This window comes from Neophocaena asiaeorientalis, unplaced genomic scaffold, assembly GCF_003031525.2.
Source record: "Neophocaena asiaeorientalis asiaeorientalis breed wild unplaced genomic scaffold, Neophocaena_asiaeorientalis_V1.1 scaffold46, whole genome shotgun sequence".
NCBI lineage: Eukaryota > Metazoa > Chordata > Mammalia > Artiodactyla > Phocoenidae > Neophocaena > Neophocaena asiaeorientalis.
This window is the reverse complement of record NW_020175393.1, coordinates 14,287,766-14,307,935: the sequence shown is the minus strand read 5'-3', so window position 1 is coordinate 14,307,935 and position 20,170 is coordinate 14,287,766. Positions and strand designations below refer to the sequence as shown.

The window sequence follows — 20,170 nt, the reverse complement described above, 5'->3', positions numbered from 1 at the left end:
GCGCTTAAGTATCAGTGAGGCCCTGCCATAATTAACAGGACTTCAGTTTCTAGATGCTAGAACTGAAAAATTATAATAACAATTAATTAATATGTTATTGCTCTGGGAAAATAGTGTAATTTATTGTAGATCCTAAATATTTTACTAGATAAAATAGGTGACTTCTTTCAAACCTGCATCAGTTTCTCTTTCAAATGGGCTTTCTGAAAAAGCTCACCTATAAAAGTCCACTGTCCCCACTCTTGATGATCATCACAAAGAATCATTTTCGACACCAGGATGTCCCAAGTCCTCCTCATTCCTCTGATCATAAGACGACATTAAGAGGGTCTCCAAAAAAAAAAAAAAAAAAAAAAAAGAGGGTCTCCAGAGAGTTCATTTGGATATGCAGGTCAATAGGTTTCAAAAAAAACACATTTATTCTAGGGCTTCCCTGGTGGCGCAGTGCATGAGAGTCCGCCTCCCAATGCAGGGGACACGGGTTCGTGTCCCAGTCCGGGAAGATCTCACATGCCGCGGAGCGGCTGGACCCGTGAGCCATGGCCGCTGAGCCTGCGCGTCTGGAGCCTGTGCTCTGCAACAGGAGAGGCCACAACAGTGAGAGGCCCACATACCGCAAAAACAAACATTTATTCTAAAGTGGCTACTTGAATGCTCGACTGGGCAGCACGTATACTAAAATTGGAATGATATAGTGAAGAGTAGCAATGGCCCCTGCACAAGGATGACATTCAAATTCATGAAGCATTCCCTATTTTATAAAGGTGGGGGGCACTTCCCTGGTGGTCCAGTGGCTACGACTCTGTGCTCCCAAAGCAGGGAGTCGGGTTTGATCCCTGGTCAGGGAACTAGATCCCACATGCCTCAACTAAAGATCCTGCATGCCGCAATGAAGATCCCACGTGCTACAACTAAGACCTGGTAGAGCCGAAATACAAAAACAAAAAAACAAAAAAAAACGATGCATGGAACTTCCCAGGTGGTCCTGTGGTTTAGACTCCGTGCTCCCAATGCTTCAGGGGGCACGGGTTCGATCCCTGGCTGGGGAACTAAGATCCCACAAGCCCTGTGGCGTGGCCAAAAAAATTACATTAAAAAAAAAAGATACAAGGCTTCCCTGGTGGCGCAGTGGTTGGGAGTCCGCCTGCTGATGCAGGGACACGGGTTTGTGCCCCGGTCTGGGAAGATCCCACATGCCGCAGAGCGGCTGGGCCCGTGAGCCATGGCCGCTGAGCCTGCGCGTCTGGAGCCTGTGCTCTGCAACAGGAGAGGCCACAACAGTGAGAGGCCTGCGTACCGCAAAAACAAACAAACAAACAAAATAAAACAGAAAAGCTATTATGCCTGCAGTTCCAGTTTATAATAGCAAAAGGATACAGATTAAAATCAGGTGAAAGAAGCAGCACATAAGACAGGGTCTAAGAAAGTTCCAGACACAGTCTTCCAGTGGTCTGCTCCCAGTGGAGTCAAGTGGACTGGGCTTACTAGCAGCAATGATGTGTGGCAATGTGCATGAAGTACTGGCAACCAGAAAGATCACTCAGCCTTGGCTTCCAGGGTTTTTATTTGGGCTTTGTCACATACACTTGGCCAGTCACCCACATGGCTGACCTTAGTGTTTACCCTCCAGAGACTTAGCTATTACCACACAGCCAAAGACCACACCATAAACCATATTAGCAGAGACCATCCAGGTGGCCCAAGGTTCCCAGATAAACAAATACACTTTATCAAGCAGGACATTCCAAGGTTCAGGGGTTACCTCCCAGAAGCTCAGAGCAAAGGCCAGACCTCAAACAATTACATGGTATCAGTTTACTTAATACTTATTTGAATGATGCATTTTTAGTAACTTGCCTGTATAGAACCTTTCAAAAACATCCAACTCAACGCTCACTTGTTTTGTAAGTGCAATGAATGAAAGTGGTCATTTCTAGGTTGGCTATATTAGAAAGACTATAAAGACAAGTTGCTAAAACAACAACAACAAAAAGAAACAAAGAAATTGCCCTTGCATCAGACAAGAGCAACATATAAAATAAAATAAACAAGACAACAATCAAGACTGGGAAGTAAACAACACAAAAATCTAGAAAGATTCTTCATTCAGATTGCTTGTCTAGTTTCTTTCTGTTATTTAAAGAATCTGAAGCTGAATATCTTAGACAATGCACTTTTTGTGTAATTTATGCCAGGAAGAAGATAGGAAATTTCAATCAGCAGACCCAAGGGTGCACCCTTGACCTTACCACAAAAAGTTGGTGAATGAATGCATGTGTGTGGATCTTTATTCTCTAATTCTTTTTTTCAGTTTTTAGCAATTTTTTTCAATAATATGTCAAACGTTAGATAATAGGGATTTGACAATGTTGAATTTTACCTAAGCCCTGTGCTTCTGGAAACAGGGAAGTTTAAAGGAACCTCACAGTTTACTTAAGAAAAAAGAAAAAAAAAAAGCCTTTCCCCATATGATTAGATAAGACTCACAAAACCCCTTGTTTACCTGTGACAAGGCCAGGCACAAATTTCTATGCTTTGCCTCATAACTTATCTCCTGAACTACTCATTTCACTGACCCATCAGAACAAAACACTTGTTAGACAAGTGTTAAGCTTCTCTCCTTCCTCCAGAGCCCTGAACTTTGGCCCACACCCAGCCCTGAACTTTTGCCCACACCTAGCATGAGCCAGCAGACAACCCTGCTCAGAATAGGCTGGCTTGGGGTGGGAGGTGTGAAAATTCTCTGATACTATCCCACCTGTCACCCCACTTCCATGCACCCTGTCCTTCCTGGCCTTGTTCACCCCTCTCTGTACTCCTAAGATGCTTGCAGACTTCATTATGATTGCAGCATTCACCCTACTACAATAGTCCCTTTCCCTGCCTTGCAATAATCCTTTTGAACTAAGTCTCTGCTTTCTCAGTTGGTTTTTTGTTTGACAGATGTGACTAAATGTTGGGGCTATACAGATTATAGGTTACATTTATGTAAGGGAAACTAGGCTAAAATTCATACTGAGGCAAGAAAAATAAGGTAAAGTTCAGGAGTGAATATGAAAATGAAGTTAGGGACCCACTCATTTGTTTTAAAGATTCTCAGGGGATTTTTACCTGAATATGTATATAAATATATTTTTTTGTCATGTGAATATTCTTAAATCTGAAAATGCTATATGCATATATTTTATATATATAGTATGTCTATGAACCTAAAATATTTTTTCTTTCTTTCCTTCTGTCTGTTCTTTATTTCTTTCTAATTTTCTTCCTTATTTCTCTTCCTTTTCCTCTTTTATAGACTAGAAGGCCTCTCTCCTCTCTACTGCTTTTTTTGAGTCACTACCCAGTTGGCAGCCAAATGCTGCCCTTCCTTGCCCCCCCTCATGCTTTCCATGCCCTTTTAATCTCAGGCTTGGGCACAGGGCACAAAGCCCCTCTCCCTGAGGTCCACCCCTAAAACGTAGCCCAGCTCTGAGGCACTGAATGTTTTTGGTGTGTTTACGCCTTATCCATTCCAAAATCACTTTAAGTAGTAAATAATACCATTTAGATTGATTGGACGATTTGATTAAAAATCTCAAACTCTACTCAGATGGCCTATTTCTGGAATTCTTTGTATTTCTGGTTCATGTCTTAAATCTGAGAAATTAGTTTTTAACTATTGACTAAAGAAATTGTGGTATACATATACAATGGAATATTGTTGAGACTTAAAAAAGGAAGAAATCTTGTAATCTGCAACAGCATGGACAGAACTCGAAGGCATTATGCTAAGTGAAAATAGAGAAAGACAAATAACATATTATCTCTCCTTGTATGGAATCTAAAAATATATATACAAAAAAAAAACAAACTATGTTCATAGATACAGAGAACAGACTGGTGGTTGCTAGAAGCAGGGAGTAGAGAGTAGGAGAAATAGGTGAACTATTTTTTGGGTGGGATTTTTTGGTTTTTTTTTTTTTTTCTCGGTATTTTTAGTTTAGATAAATTGAAAAGAAAAAGAGATAGAAGAGTTCATCACCAGAATGTCCATACTACAAAAAATGTTAAAGGAAGTCTTTCAGGCAGAAAGAAAATTATACCAGATGGAAACATAATACACAAAGGAATGAAGAGCACTTGAAATGGTGACTATTTGGATAAATACACAACTTTAAAAAAATTTCTTACTATTTAAGTGCTTTAAAAGATAATTAAATGCTTAAACAACAAAATAACAATGTACTCTGGTAATTATAATATATGTAAAGTAAAATGTGTAAGAATAGTATCATAAAAACCAGAGAAAAAGGAATGGACATATACTATTGTAAGTTTTTATACTATAAGGAGTGGTGTAATATCACTAGAAGATAGAGAATGATAAATTAAAGGTGTGTACGAAATCCCTAAAGCAACTACTAAAATAACAAAACAGTTTTATAGCTAATAAGCCAACAAAGGCGATAAAATCAATTTATGTTAAAAAAAAAAAAGATAATCCAAAAGGACAGAGAAAAACAGGAAAAAAAGAGCAAAAAACACTAACATAAATAGAAAACAAATAGCTTAACAATATTACATCAAATATAAATGGGCTAAGGGCTCAAATTAAAAGACTTATCCTTATCAGATTAAATAAAGAATACAAAACCCAAATATATGCTGCCTTCAAGAAATGCACTTTAAATATAAAGACAAAAATAGGCTTAAAAGTAAAAGGATGAGGAAAAGATATTCCATACTAACACCAGTCACAAGAAAGCTGGGAGAGCTGTATTAATATTGGACAAAGTAGATTTAATAAAAAAGAATATAACAGTTATAAAAAAGGTAATTTCATAATAATAAAACAATCAAGAGGGCATAACAGTTCTAAATATTTATGCCCCTAATAACAAAACTTCAAAATACATGAAGCAAAAATGGATAGAACTGCAAAGAGATGTAGGTAAATCCACCATTATGGTCAGAAAAATCATTACTCCTCTCTCAATAGTTAACAGATATAGACAGAAAATCCCCAGCTTTCTTCACTCAGATCTTAGGAGATAAGGTTGAGTATATCCAGCAATTTTCTTTATACAGTCAGAATCAGAGCAATCAAGAAACATTTGATTGCTGGTCAGCTATCATCATTTCCAGGTGCTATATTAGTTAGAGCCAGATGTGTGAATCAATACTGGGAAGTAGCAATATATTAAAGAAATTAATAGCCCAGGAATCAAGGAAACTTGAATTCTCTCACTTAATAAATACATGACCTTGGGCAGATTGGTTAACTTCTTAAAGCCTCATTTTTTTCATTTGTAATATTGGGATTATAACAGCATCACTAGGATCTATTACATATTACATTACCTATTATTATAATAACAATTTGAATCAGCTACAAGTCATTTTAATCCCTGACACGCTCCCATTTGGTCTGATTGGAATCTCTTTTTTGTCTCTCCCTCCGTCCTTTGTTTTAGAAAAAGAGCTTAGTTGATGGGAACACTGTTAAGTGTGGATATCACAGAAAAGATGTCACTGAAACTAACAGTCACTTTTTATGCAAAGAAATACAGCCCTTTGTTCTGTGCCTGCAGCTGCCTCTTTTAGACTTGGCTCAAGGTTTTCGTTAGTGCCTGCCAGACAGGATTACCTAGGACTGTGTTCCAGCAAGCCAAAGTCATGCCAAGCAGAGGAGTCAAGTCGTTGTATCTATTGAGTATCATGGCATGAAGCCACGTGGTGTGAAGAACACACTGCAGCAGGAGCAGACCTAAGTCCTAATCGTAGCTCTATTAGGAAGAAGTGCATGACCCTTACCAAATCTGAACTCTCTGGGTCTAAACTGCACTACCCATAAAATGACAGAATTTGATACGCATGGTCACTCAGTTTCCCCAAATTCTATGTTACTGGGAATGACTCTTTAGAAACAAAATGTTCAGAAGACTTCAATCATTCATTTACTCCTGCATTTATTGACCAGTTTCAATTCAGTAAGTGTCAGGAGCTGTTCTGTTCTAGACATTGGGGATTCCATAGTTGGGGGCAGGGGGTAGGAATGGTCAGGGGAAGAGTCCTTGCTTTCAAGAATTTTTAATTCCTTGGAGAAAAAGAATGATACACTAAAAGGTAAATATATAATATAATGGCAACCAGTAAAAACTTGAGGAAATATTGCTATCAAGAAGACAATAGGTAAAAGATTGTTCAATCCAGTCTATTAATATAGTTCCTTTTTCATAGTCATTCTAACACAAAAGGGAAAGATATTTCTTTCTTGATCAAGTCAACTGAATGAGTTATCTCTCAGATGCATGGTTAAAAGTCAGTAGCATAAAAAGGTAGAAAATTTAGTGACAGCAAAATGAAAGAGTCAACTCTGACAGAAGGGGGATACAGACAGAAACAAATGAAAATGCTTGTCAGGGAACAAAAGAGGGGAAAAAAATGAGAAATGCCAGGTATAATTCTAAGTATATTTCAGGAGCTGTGTATTTGTTCATTCTTAACTTGTCACAACAAGTCAACCATTTATGTATTATTACTATTTTCCTCAGTTTAAAATAAAGAAATGAAGGCTCAAAGAGGTTGAGTAACATGCTGAAGGTCTGTGCTAGGATCTGCACGCAGTTCTCATTAAGTTAAAAATCAATGCTCTTGGGCTTCCCTGGTGGCGCGGTGGTTGAGAGTCCACCTGCCGATGCAGGGGACACGGGTTCGTGCCCCCGGTCCGGGAAGATCCCACATGCCGCGGAGCGGCTGGGCCCGTGAGCCGTGGCCGCTGAGCCTGCGCGTCCGGAGCCTGTGCTCCGCAACGGGAGAGGCCACAACAGTGAGAGGCCCGCGTACCGCAGAAAAACAAAAAAACAACTTATTCCCAGTCTTCCTAAATGAGAAACAGACTTTCCCATTTTTTAGAATTATGTATCATTATTAACATCTGGGATGTGCTTTATCCTAAAATTCTGCACAACATTCTCATAAAATAAAATTCCACTCGATTGAGGCAAGAATGTAACACTTTGTTTTTTCAATTCACTTAAGGCTATTTGTGATGGCTGCCCAGGATAAAATTATTTCATCACTAATGATTCCTTTTCCTCTTTCAGAAGAAAGATACATCTACTGACTGTTTCAGTGATGACAATCTGGTGGCACTTGTTAGTAATCTGTTTGCAGCAGGTACAGAGACCACAGCCTCCACGCTGTGCTGGGGGATTCTGCTCATGATGCGATATCCTAAGACCCAGAGTAAGTCTTCTAAAATTCAGAGCATTGTCTGAAGGAGAGGAAGCAGAAACTCTTGGACTGGACAATGCAGAATTCTAGAGTTGCCCTGATACCTTAATTTTTACCCTTGAGGATAGTTTGTACCTTTAGTCTCCTCGTGATATAAGAAAGTAGATTTTGCCCTCTAAGCAACCTGAGATGGTCTGAAGGCATCACTACGTGCAGGTCCCCAGAGGAGCCCTAAGAATAGAGGCCTGGAGGTGGAAGCAGTGGGGGGAAAAGATGAGTCAGAACTCAGAGAGCACTTGGGCTTGACTTTCACATTTAAAGAAAATGGGGAGGCTGTTTCAATACCCGCCTCCCACTGCAGACTGTAACCGTGCTTTGTTTTATCCAGAAAAGGTCCATGATGAGATCACCAAAGTCGTGGGTGCCTCGAATGGCACACCGAACTCAAATGCCTTACGAAGACGCTGTCATTCATGAAGTACAGAAGATTTGCTGATATCCTGCCCGCAAGCTTACCCTGTGCAACCACCACAAATATTATATTTGAAAATCACTATATTCCAAAGGTAAGGGTTTAAGAAGAGGGGTGAGGGGAAAGGGAAAGAACACCGTGCTGCTCAAAATCACAGAGGCGCTGAGATGAACTGGTGAGAGCTAGGTAGAGCGTTTTGTTAGAAAGAGCCTTGGAGTTGTGGGGCATCTAACTGACCCCGTGCTACTGCTGTTAGGTCCTTTTGTTTCCCTGAGCCCCAGTCTTCTCTTTCATGGAATGGAAATAATCTAGCACAACTACAAGGAGAAAGTCCATGTATGATGCCCAGGCATATAAATGACTGAATGGATGAATGGATGAATATTATTTAACAAAACACTTAAAAGCAGTTGATTGCTTTCTGTCACTTGAAAACTATACCAATTCCTGTAATAAAACAGCTAACCACAATGATAGTATGGCAAAACTTTCTTCAAGAGGAAACTGAGGGCTTCCCTGGTGGCGCAGTGGTTGAGAGTCCGCCTGCCGATGCAGGGGACACGGGTTTGTGCCCCGGTCTGGGAAGATCCCACATGCCGCGGAGCGGCTAGGTCCGTGAGCCATGGCCGCTGAGCCTGCGCGTCTGGAGCCTGTGCTCCGCAACGGGAGAGGCCACAACAGTGAGAGGCCCGCGTACCGCAAAAAAATAAAAATAAAAAAAATAAAAAATAAAAAAAGAGGAAACTGATTCACCAAGCTGAAGCAGTGAACATTGCCCTCGATTTCAAGGCAAGCTTTTGCTTTTATTATTATCTTAGTGTAGTTTTAGTTTTCAGAATACTCTTTCCCATATCAAAATTAAAACTACTTTTGTTGACAGCCCTACATTGTTTCAGAGTATGTGGCATGCTATGGAAGTGGGGTAGCTTACTTCTGAGGATTTGTTTTGATGGGCTTATTAAATTTAGTTTGTCCACCGTCACTGCCCCTGGAGATAAAAGATCAAACCTTCACAGAGCCCCCAGACCCACCAGGAAGGCTCAGAGTCACCAAATGAGGACTATTTAACTCCCATCATATGAATTTAGCAACTGGAATTTATCAAAAGTTAAATAACATGCTGTTATCACATAGCAGATACATGACTAAGAAATTATTGCCAGTTCTGAATCCGAAGCTTGTGTTTTTTAGTAGGCACCGAATGAAAATTTGGTTGAGTACATGACTACTCCACACTCAATCCTAAGCCCCACCTCCCCCTTCTCCATTTCCTATTCCTTCTAGAACACACTGCTTCACAAAAATTGCCAACCAAGGTCACCATACATCTTAAAGAGCCACTTTTTTAGGAAGAAGTTTCATCTCTGTCACTAATAACACTTTTATCTCTAGGGCACTGAGGTCATCCCTGACCTCTGTGCTTTGGGATCAAACACAGTAGGAAAAACCAGACACATTTAATCCTGAGCATTTCATTTCCTTAACTCTACCAGGAAGCTTATCAAGAAGGAAGCTTTCATGCCCTTTTCAGCAGGTAAGGCATCTTACTTGAGAAAGGTGATTTGAAAAATCTGGAGAGATTTGGCTTTGTCTTAGGCCAGTGCTAAGGTTTTATCTTTCCATGTGGCACTAAACTTCAGTAATATGGAAGAGTCCTCCCGCCGGCTTTCAATTGGCTGTAGGACATTAAGCATTGGAAGGACATTTTCTTAGGGAGTCCTTGAAGATTCCTTGTGGGTGAGGCTAGGTCGGGCAGAGCCTCAGGAATTTGAAGAGAAAGTCAAGCAGGGCAACGATGGGCAAACCCACTTCATTCCAACCAGAGAAGCTTTGTTTTAATTGTGTAAATACCAGTGTTTCTCTTAGGATTTCTTGAAGAAAGCAAAGCGGGGAAAAGAAAAGAGCTTTACATTAACTTTGAAATCCATGAACTAAATGAACTTACTCTATAATTGTCTGGATTTCTAAGAACCTGAAATGAGTTCTCCATTTCCAGAAAAGAGTCTTAGCAAAACTTCACCATAAGCAGTTTGTCATCTTTTCACTTGTACAAACAATGGCTTAGCATCACTCCAGATTCCCATTCAGTGATGGGTAAACAGCAGTCACCCCAAAAATAGACTTTCTTTACCTACTGGTAACTAAGGAATGCAGAGAGATACAAAGCACAATCCATTCTCCTAGTTTTTACACACATACACACATAGGCACAGGATAATATGCAAGAAAATGTTGCATGTATTCATGACTCCTGCTTTAAAATGAAAAACATAATATCACACCTGGAACAAGAGGTAAAGTAAATGAAAAGTAACATACATGTATTCGCAGTGTTTCAAGCTCAATTTCTCTCAACGCTTCCTTGCATTATAGTTTTGGGGGAAAAAAATGCCACAGAAACGTAAACAATGATCTCTGGAGGATACGCCAGCTACATCTAACTCCAAACCTTCGTTTTACAAGTGAAGAGATACATACTGATTTCCAGAGCCCTTTATCAGCTCTTGGACTTACTACTGTTCATCTTTAAAGAAATTATGTTTTCTATGACACCCTGTAAACAATAATTACTTTGACTTTTATTCTTGAGCTCTGACTGACACTGTGTTCAGGGCTTCCATGGTTTCTCACGCACCTGGACCCGGAGCTTCTTCGGACTACAAGGCAGCAGCAGATAGATTTTTGCAGGGTGGCCCCATCCTTAAAGGATTTTGCCCAGCTTACCTCAGGAATTCTACTTTAGGAAATCTAGGAGTAGTAATACTGTTTTTTATCATACACAAACAGAAATATTACTAAAATATAATCCCAAGTGTCACAATAAGAAAAAGTATTATAAAATCAATTTTATGCCTGAACTGTGAGAGCTAAATCTCTCCAAACCCTCATGTTTCTCTGGTTGTGTTTGAAGGCACTCTTTTCCCCAGTTCTATCCTTATCACTTATTACTTACTGCATTAAGGTAGAGATTTTACTTTCTCTTATATAGGGATTAACAGAAACAGCTTTGATTCGAAATCAGGAAATCTGAGTTTGAATTCCAACCCTTTCAGTCCCCTGTTCTTATGACTTTATGACTACATGTTGGCAGTGGCATACTTAGTGAATGTGACACCAGTAGCAGATAATTTTTAACACTAATATGAGAAAATAATATTCAATAATAATCATAAACTAAAACAATAACTTTGATCCTTCTGTGAGTCTGATATAATAATTATGTATGTAAACTACTGTCAAGTAACTAATAAACTTTAATAAAACTGAAATGTCTGCAAAAGAAACAGAACTGCTAAATTATACAATTCATGGGATATTTTATTTTCTTGATTCATTCTTTAGTTTTAAAATGATGAATAAATAATAAATTTCATGTTAATTATCCAAATCTAATAAAACTGTTCATGTGTGAACTAAATTTGCACTTATTGAACAAAAAATATTACATTTCGCTGTTTCCCTATTTAAAATTTTATACATGTCACATATAATGGCAGAATTGAACTCTAGTTCTTTTTCTAAATCACTACAACCACTGGATTACAGTTTATATTGAATCTACTCTTTTTTTTTAAAAGAGTTTTTTTTTTTTAACTAATTAATTTGGTTGCGCTGGGTCTTAGTTGCGGCAGGTGGGCTCCTTAGTTGTGGCATGCAAACTCTTAGTTGCAGCATGCATGTGGGATCTAGTTCCCTGACCAGGGATTGAACCCAGGCCCCCTGCATGGGAGCAAGGAGTCTTAACCACTGTGTCACCAAGGAAGTCCCTGAATCTACTCTTAAAATGCAGGAATATATAGGGGTCGGAGACACAAAGTACATTCCAAGTGAGTAAGAAAGATTCTGAACTCTTAGGAATTTACTCTCTAAATGAATGCATGTAACTGATTTTGTTTGTGTGTGTGTGTGTGTGTGTGCGTGTGTGTGTGTGTGAGAGAGAGAGAGAGAGAGATTGACTTGGAGGGCAACACTGAGAGTTCTTTAAATTGTCTTCCACATAGAAAAATAATAATAAAGGACAATGAAAATGTGCCCATTGGAGGCTTACCTCTGTATTATTAAAGTTCAAACAGTAATCACAGGAATTTTTTAGAATTTAGATCAACAATAGATTTTTTTCAGGGACAAGTATTTTATTACTAAGTCCGTGGTGATGATAAAAAGCACACAGGCTTTTAGTCCAGCATTATCATCTTTTTTTTTAATCTCTGAAGATGTTGTACTGCTTATTTTTCACTCTTGGGGCAAACCCTGCCCATTGCCTAAATATAATCCTGCCACTGAATATAGGTCACAGAACCTCCTTTCTTCTACTCCCATATTTTGATTTAATATTATTTCAATTGTAAGTTTGCACATTTTCCCATCCAGTTATGTTGGGACGGAAAGACTGTAAACCCTGAACCTATAACCTCAGAAATCTGGGTCAATATTGAGGTTGGCTTGGGAAGTCCGTAGGCTTGCACAGGGTTTCTCTCTGAAACATGGACATCAGTGGTCAGAGAATGCTTACACAAGGTGACTGTGTTCACAAGCCCTCCCCTTCAAGTTCTTTTGATTTGGTAAAAATTACCTGGTGCCCCGTATACCTCCCTGTCCCTCTCCCAAGTAAGTTGAATTCCGGTTATGCAATTGTACCGGCTTTTCCATGCACCTAACAGGCTTTCAAAATAAGCTCAAAGTCACAAGAGTTTTTAGAAGTAAGACATGTGCCTAAGGATGATCCAACAGGCACACAAATCAGCTTCAACACTCATGGTTCCAAGCCTGGAGCAGGCCGTCCAACAAACCAGCCTTGAGATTAAGTTTGTGCACTGACCAACCTCAGTGATCACTGGGTAATACCTAGGTGAACCCTGACTTTTCTCTCAGTAAGGTAGCATTAGTCCATTACATAGCATTTTGGGTGCCAACAGTCAGGGCTGAACTATGCCAAAGCATAGTTCACCCCATGAAGAAACTACTTGCGGTGCTGCATTCCGCCTGTTTTTAAGAAATAATTATAACATGATTTTCTCCAAAAAAGAATTCTGTGACTGGACCTTCCAGAATTCTGTGACTGGGTCTTCTAGTTTCTAACTTCTAGTTTCTAACAGAAAAACAGTCTTAGTAAAAACCACTGGTTTGGGTTTGATATGGTTTCTTGTGTTGTATGCCTTTTGCTCTTAAAAACAAACAAACAAAACAAAAGCTGGTTAGGATAAAAATTAAAATCGACAATAACAACAATAGTAACAATACTAATAATTTTGAGTATTTATTGTATACCAGGCACTCTTCTAAGTAGTTTAAACTTACTCCTAGAAAAAAATCCTGAGGCTGATACTATTTACCAGGTGGTAGAACTTGAATCTACAACCTCTGGAGCAACTAGCCTGGGAAGGCAAACCACAGCCTCTGCTGCAATCAGCCCAGAAAGACCAGGACTTACTTGGTCAATGACTACCAGCTTCCCTATTTTTCTTTTTTTTTTTTTTGCACCCTTCCAACTCAGGACCTACCAGAGAGAGCCCTAAACCATTATATAAGAAGCCCCTCTTGATAGCCCACCTCTAGCTTTCCCATGCTAGTAGCTTCCAATCAGAGCATACATGAAACCCCTCCTTTCTTTACTGTTGTCAAACAAAAATTGTACTAGACCGAGTTAAAGAAGCAAGGAAGACTTTATTCAAGTCTATTGCAATAGGGGAGAGAGACGGAACTCAACTCCTTTGAAACAAAAGGTGGGAGAGCTTTTAAGCACTGGGGTGAGGTGGTGGAGAAGTACTAGAGGGGGAGGTTGGTCAAAGCCATTAAGCCATCCGTGTTTGCTAACTAAGGCTTATGAAGTTGGGCTCTGACCCCCCCTTGCAGAGACTGGGAGTCAGGGGCCCCCATCTTTCTAGATTACATTTCAAAGGGATGGCTTCCAGATGCTTGAGAAAGAAGGTCCTGTTCCTGGGTTGTAAAACTGGCAAGACGTTGGGAGATTTACATCTGAAAGGGGCAGAGAAAGAAATTTACAATTACAAGTTTTCTCAAGTAATGCTCTAAAGAGCTCAGGAGCTATAGTCAGGAAGAAACCTAAGGTTTAGTTGAGCTGAGAATAAAGTTAAGATCATCTTGGTCACTGTAAAACTTTCCCACTGCCCCGCCTGCCTTTGCTCCCTGGCCCAGTGCAAGTGATGCTGGCTGACTCCCTTTCTATAATCAAGCTCTAAATAAACAGCCTCTGATTGTCCTACTTTTGTGAAGCCTGCAGCCTCCTAAAAGTAGTCATTCTATCTTACACTTAGAAATCTGAGTTTGAATTTAAATTTATTCCTTGCTTTAAAGCTAACCAAGTCTTATGTTTTGTTAACTATTAGCTACATTGTGCCTAATAAATGATTATAATTCCTTATTCTTTCCAAAGTAAATTGGACTGTTTCTTATCTTCATCTACAGAAGAAAAGTTACAAAGATTTGCCCTCCGTAATGAAAGAGCAAAGTACTGACCAGGGTTATAAGGATGTCAGGGTGTTCAAGAGTCACAGCCTGCTTTCTTATCTGAATCAGTTGATTCAAATTCAGGCTCTACCTCTCTCCCCACCCCCTGGCAATTCATTACAAGTGGCTGGGGAGTCTTGACTCAGCTTGCAAGTGTTGGAATCGGCTTTCTTTAATGACTTCCTGCCCTCTTCCCTTAAGGGGATTTTTAAGTAAGTAAGGTTTCACATTCTTAGACAATAAAAGAACCACATTTCTGAAATAGTTTGAACTCCAATAACCAATCAATCTTTCATTAGGAAAACTTTAGAATAATAAGGCTCTTTAAAAAAACACTGCGAAGCTTTTTAGAGATCTCTTTGCCAATTCACAAATCAATATGTTTCACTCTTTTGTAATCTCTAAATGTTTTCATAATTCTACAAAGTGTTATTACCATGGCATTGTTTTCCATATAGAAAAAGAAAAACCTTTAAGTTTTTGTAAGTGACAAAGTGGGATACAGAACTAAATATAGCATATATGTCAATGCTTCTCAAACTTTAATGTGAATCACCCAGGGATCTGGTCAAAATGTGAATTCCGATTCAACAGATTTAGAGTAGGGCTTGGAATTCTGCATTTCTTTAAAAATCATTCTTGGAATGCCCAAGCTTCTGGTTCACAGACCCCACCTTGGATAGCAACAGTATACGTTAGTTTACATAAAAACAATACTCAGATTTTATATACAGTTTATGGTCAGAAAAGTGTATGTATATACACATTAAAACATCAAATAAATAAAACCAGACTGGAAGCATACCAATTACTAAAAGAGATTTGGGGTCATGGGTGAGTTTTTGTTTTCTTTTATTCCATTTTTCTTTTTCCTCACAAAATAACATTTCCTCAAATTATTTTGCAATGAATATAACTTTTTCTGTTAACAGAAAGCCTTTTCTCTTTCTCCTTTTTTCTTTCTTTCTTGTTTTTAAGCAGAAAGGCACATCAAGTGCTGGTGATGACCAAGAAGAATAAGATCAGTGATTCAAATGTAATGACTCTCAAAGGTGATGGAGGCTGTGGACAAAGGTTAAGAGAGGTTGACACTTGCTTTGATCCATGGCAGTTATGTGACTATAATATGTGTCTTATGGTCACTTGAGTGGTCAGCTGGCTTCCAAAGTCCTTGCTGTGACTCATCCACATAAGACAATTGTAGATGATCACACTTTTGGTGAGGTGGAGGTAAGACCACAGAGCCAAGACCCAGTCATTCTCAGAGACTTCTTGGTATTGAGGATGCCCAGGCTTCCCTTCAGATTCACTCCCAGGACACTGTTTGGTTTCTTTTTAAAAATATATTTATATATTTATTTATTTAGGCTGCATTGGGTCTTTGTTGCTGTGCGTGGGCTTTCTCTAGTTGCGGTGAGCGGGGGCTACTCTTCGGTGCAGTGCGCAGGCTTCTCATTGTGGTGGCTTCTCTTGTGGAGGAGCATGGGGTCTAGGCTTGCAGGCTTCAGTAGTTGTGGCACATGGGCTCAGTAGTTGTGGCTCACGGGCTCTACAGCACAGGCTCAGTAGCTGTGGCGCATGGGCTTAGTTGCTCCGCAGCATGTGGGATCTTCCCGGACCAGGGCTCGAACCCATGTCCCCTGCATTGGCAGGCGGATTCTTAACCACTGCACCACCAGGGAAGCCCCCAGGGCACTGTTAATTGGGAAAAGATTCCTCAGCTTCCTCCCACAGCAGGGTTCTGCTTGGATTGGGAAAATCTGTGAAGCAAATTCAGTAGACTTCAACTTATTACTTTTTGAATCAGGGAGACATCTGTTTATAGAAGACGTATAAGCACATTATAGGCAGTTAGCAGGGGGGTTAAGTACTTTAAAAATAATTTTTACTTAAAGGAAAGAAAATTAACCCAAACATATTTGGATTAAAGGAGTCCAGCTGACTTGAATACTTTTTTGACAGAAAGGAGATGAAATGAAAATTAATTGTGCCTATTCTGCTTTTCTGAGATGACAAGGGCATCAGATTTAAAATCCCTGAGGGCAAACAAACTAACCTGACAGGTCCTAAAGAAAGTACTCCAAGCTCCTACCTGCCAAGGGGAACGAAGCAGTCTGAGAAACCTCTTCAAAGACTGTCAAACATGGTGTACCTTAGGCCTCTTAAACTTAGGATGAATCTTATCACAAGCTATGTATGTGGGGGGTGTCATTACTAAGGAATTTAAATTTACTGATCCATTAAATGTTGGGGAAAGCTAGAAATAAGAATTTTGTTTCAAGAATGCAGAAAAAAGTCCTTAAAAACCACTTGTTTGGGTTCTATAAGATTTCTTGTGTTGTATGCCTTCTGGTGCTTTTTATTAAATAAAGCCCTAAAGCCTGGTTAGGATGAAAGTGAACTAAACAATAACGATAATACTAATAATCGCTCACTTTGAGCATTTATTATATGCCAAGCACTGATCTAAATATCTTTCATCTAACTTAATCCTAGGAAAAACCCTATAAGATTGATACTATTTATTATCCCTATTTAACAAATAAGGACCCAGAGGCACAGAGAGGTGAAACACTTGCCCAGTGTCACACAGTTAGTAAGAGGTGGAGTAGTTGTGAACCCAAGTAGCTTAAGTCCTGAGTTGGCTCCATAGGGAAGGCAACAGAATGCCGCTACCGTTTTTGGTCAACTTTAAAGAGGCTTTTCTTGTCTCTATTCAAAGCTCTATCACATGGGGCATATGTTGACTCACAACAACCAAACTTATTGAGTCAGGTCTGAAATTTGTCTGCCAAGAAGTTTAACCTCACACTGGAGCCAGGCAGGGTTGTTGGATGAAAAGATCATTCATTTCATGGAGTCTGTATTACCTTTTCTACCTACCAAGCAGTTTTGAGCACAGATGAGCTCAGGTGCTGAATTCCTCTCTCAAGTGAGGATCACACTGAGAACTGCTAGTGATAAATCTCAAGCCCACAGGCCTGGCCAGACTCAGGGACATCAAGGTGATCTTAGTAGTTCTCATAACTGACTGAGTCAGAAAACCTAGGCTGCCCTCACTCATCTTTTGACTCCCTAGAAGTAAGTCCTAAAGGCATCCCCAAACTTTTAGGAGGGAGATGATCATATTCTTACCTACTTAGTAGGCATATGCAGTAACTAGCTTCGTGACCTACATAAGCCACATGGCTTCTAGGCCTAGGTTGGCTCAACTGTAAAATAGGGACATATCTTACCTATCTTGTCTGCCAAGAGGCAAGAGGTGGATCAGATGATATTTGAGGGCCTGTCAAGCTCTAAACTGAAAATAAGGGGCAAAGGAGGAAGAGTAAGGGAGGGGGCCCTCCCTGTTCAATAGTTTACTCCTCAAAAGCCAGAGTCCCATTTGTTTTGTTAATTCCTGCAGTAACCAGATAACTCCTTCAGTTCATCAGGTCATCTCTAGAGGGGGTGCTTTGCTCCTAACACACCTCCAAACCAGGCCCCACTACTGGAGTTAATAAAGATAGTGTTTAATAAAAAATAAACAAAATAAAAATGAGTTGTTTCAATAGCATCAGAAGAAATTTTTTTTTCAACAGTATCAGGAGAGATTTTTTTTCAATCCAGTCTCGACTACAAATCTTATTAGTAAGAAACTTCGAATAAGAATAAGATATACAGTCATTTTATGGCAAACTATACATTTCTATCTACCTTTGGAGCAGAAGATTTATCTGCAGTGTTTCAAACATTAAGATAACTAAAAATTTCATATTAATAGCATTTTTACTGAACTAAATTAAATACTTGGGGTAAAGCCCTTGAAATAGCATTTCACCTTCAAAATTCAGTCTTCTGTTTCCTCCCCTTCTTTTCCTAGCTCCTCTCTTTTCTTCCTAACACTTAAAGGTAATAAAAACATTTTAAAAAAAGAAAGAAAGAAAGAAAAAGATGTGCACACCAGAAGACAGTAACAAAAAACGATTTTGTTTACTGGCTGTTTTGTTTTACATTTTATTTTCTCACTTTTTACTTTCTTTTTCAGTTTCAAAACAAGCCTCTCTCCCCATATATTCCCACCCCCACCCTTCTGCAGACAGCAGACTTCAAACTTCACTTCTGCTTTCAGGTCTTAAAGAGAAGGGAAGGGCGGGGAGGCAGAAAAGTGACCGAGAGTTATCTCAAAATAAAAATTAACAACAGATTTTCTTATTTCAAAATTCCCACGTTCTGCCAATTTGAAAATACCTTTCCTCCCCTCTTCTAAGGTCCCCAGACAGTCAGAGCATTTAAGCCACAGTATAAAGGAGGTATCGTGTTGCTTACAGTTCTTCAGTCTGCACTGGGTGCCGTGTGCCTCCCTGAAGCCTCTTAAAAGGTTCTTGTTGTCGGTTAACTTCTGGCTGGAGTTTCCGGAAGAGCATTTTCTTTTCTTAAGGATGAGCGCTCCTTCACCAACTCCTGAACGTTCCTCGGACTCCTCTTCCCCACTGAATCTCCTCGGGGAGTCAGGTCCTGAGGGACCGTGAAACTCTCCTTCCGCGGCGTGGACACAGGGGTCTCTCTCTCTCTCTCTCTCTCTCTCTCTGTACCGAGGGCTCGGGATTCTCCAAGGGTCCCGGCGTTCCCCAACTGGTCTCACTCCGTGTTGGCGGTGAAAGTGACCGCGGTCATGGAGCGCTCCTCGGTCAGCGTGGTCATGCAGCCCTTCGCCCACGCGACCTGCAGGACTTCTTGTGTCACCTCATAATCCACGACCCGGACGAGGAGGGGTTTGGGTGGGTGCCCTGGAGCTCGGGAGGGAGCGTCTACACGGCTGCCAGAAATTCGCTTTTCCCTTGGAAAGAGAGGCGAAGGGCAGTCGGGTTCCCGGTCCTGTCCTCCCGCTTTGAAAAGGTCCTCCTCATCGGCCACTTCTTCCCGTACGGAGTCCCCCTGAGTCCCCAACCACCTCTCCGGGTTTAGAAGAAAGAGCACTTTCTCTCGGACCCAGGAGTCACAGTCCACATTCTCTCCGGGGCTATGCTCGTGGGCGCCGCGCCGGCTGCTGCTAGCCCCCGCTACCGAGGGGTTCGGCGCGCCCAGGGCCAGGAGAGCCCCGCGCTCCGCCTCGCGCACAAACGGCAGGGCGCACCACCCGCTGTGGGGCGAGGCCGCGAGATTCGGAGACCCGCGCGGACCCGGGGCCCCCATCCCGGGAGGAGGGCCATTCATCCGGTGGATCTTCCGCCGGTTCTCGCAGCGAACGCCAGAGGAGCTCTGGAAAGCGCAGGACTGCTGATCGGCCGTGGGCGTGGCCTCCGCGCTCCCCGCCTCCCGGGCCTGGGACTGTCCCCGCCCCCTCCCGTCCGCGCCTCCCTCCCTCTCTCGCGGCTTTCGGGCTTTTCAAAGGCGAAAAGCCTCACTTCCCCCGCAACCCCACGATCGCTCCTCCTCTTCTTACCTGCGATCCTAGACCTGCGGCCGCGATCTCATTTCTGAGTCTTTCCCCTCTCTCTTCTCAGTTCTATCCTAGTTTCCAGCCCACCACCGTTTTTGTCTCTAAACAACAGGAGACACCCTTGCACCGCACACACACCCGCACTGCCCCACGATATGCCCAGCACAGTGTGTCTTCTTTCCAAGGACTCTCCTTGAAGTGAAGGAACATGGAAGTTAAAAAAAAAAAAAGTCTTATTTAATCAAGTTCTTCTGATAAAAGTTTCCGTGTCCATTCCGAATCCACCCTCGCCATCCTACCAAGATTATCGAATGTAGATCAAAAGCATCTGATTGGGAAAGTTGAGCCCTTTGAGAAAACGCCTTTGTATTGTTTGTTGTTCTTCGTAGGAATGCGGGAATGTCACACCGGTCTTCATTTTGGTTTTGGTCATGCTTGTCCAAAGGGGCATAAGTGCCTTTGATCAAACGGAAATAAACAAAACCAAACCGCTATAAGAACTTAAGGATTTAGAATTTTGTGTTCGTTTTTAAAATTTCCCCTTTCACTACACCCCTACCTCCCTCACCCACCCCCACCCCTACACACAC

The 20,170-nt window shown here is 40.9% G+C and overlaps 1 protein-coding gene and 1 non-coding gene across 2 annotated transcripts; one reads left to right on the top strand and one right to left on the bottom strand.

The window, feature by feature from the left end:
• Positions 1-651: 651 nt before the first annotated feature.
• Positions 652-759, top strand: LOC112414085 (U6 spliceosomal RNA). The gene has a single exon (XR_003006068.1). It is a non-coding gene; the product is annotated as a U6 spliceosomal RNA (small nuclear RNA).
• A 14,971-nt stretch (positions 760-15,730) lies between these two features.
• Positions 15,731-19,414, bottom strand: CUNH6orf141 (chromosome unknown C6orf141 homolog). The gene is made up of 2 exons (XM_024766380.1): positions 18,467-19,414; positions 15,731-15,918 (listed from the first exon to the last, which is right to left on the bottom strand). Exon 1 carries the CDS (start codon positions 19,352-19,354, stop codon positions 18,779-18,781), a length of 576 nt encoding a protein of 191 aa, XP_024622148.1. The 5' UTR covers positions 19,355-19,414; the 3' UTR covers positions 15,731-15,918; positions 18,467-18,778.
• Positions 19,415-20,170: the final 756 nt, after the last annotated feature.

Coding starts and splice junctions, on each gene's coding strand:
- CUNH6orf141 (XM_024766380.1), bottom strand. CDS start 19,354: ATGAATGGCCCTCCTCCCGGGATGGGGGCCCCGGGTCCGCGCGGGTCT.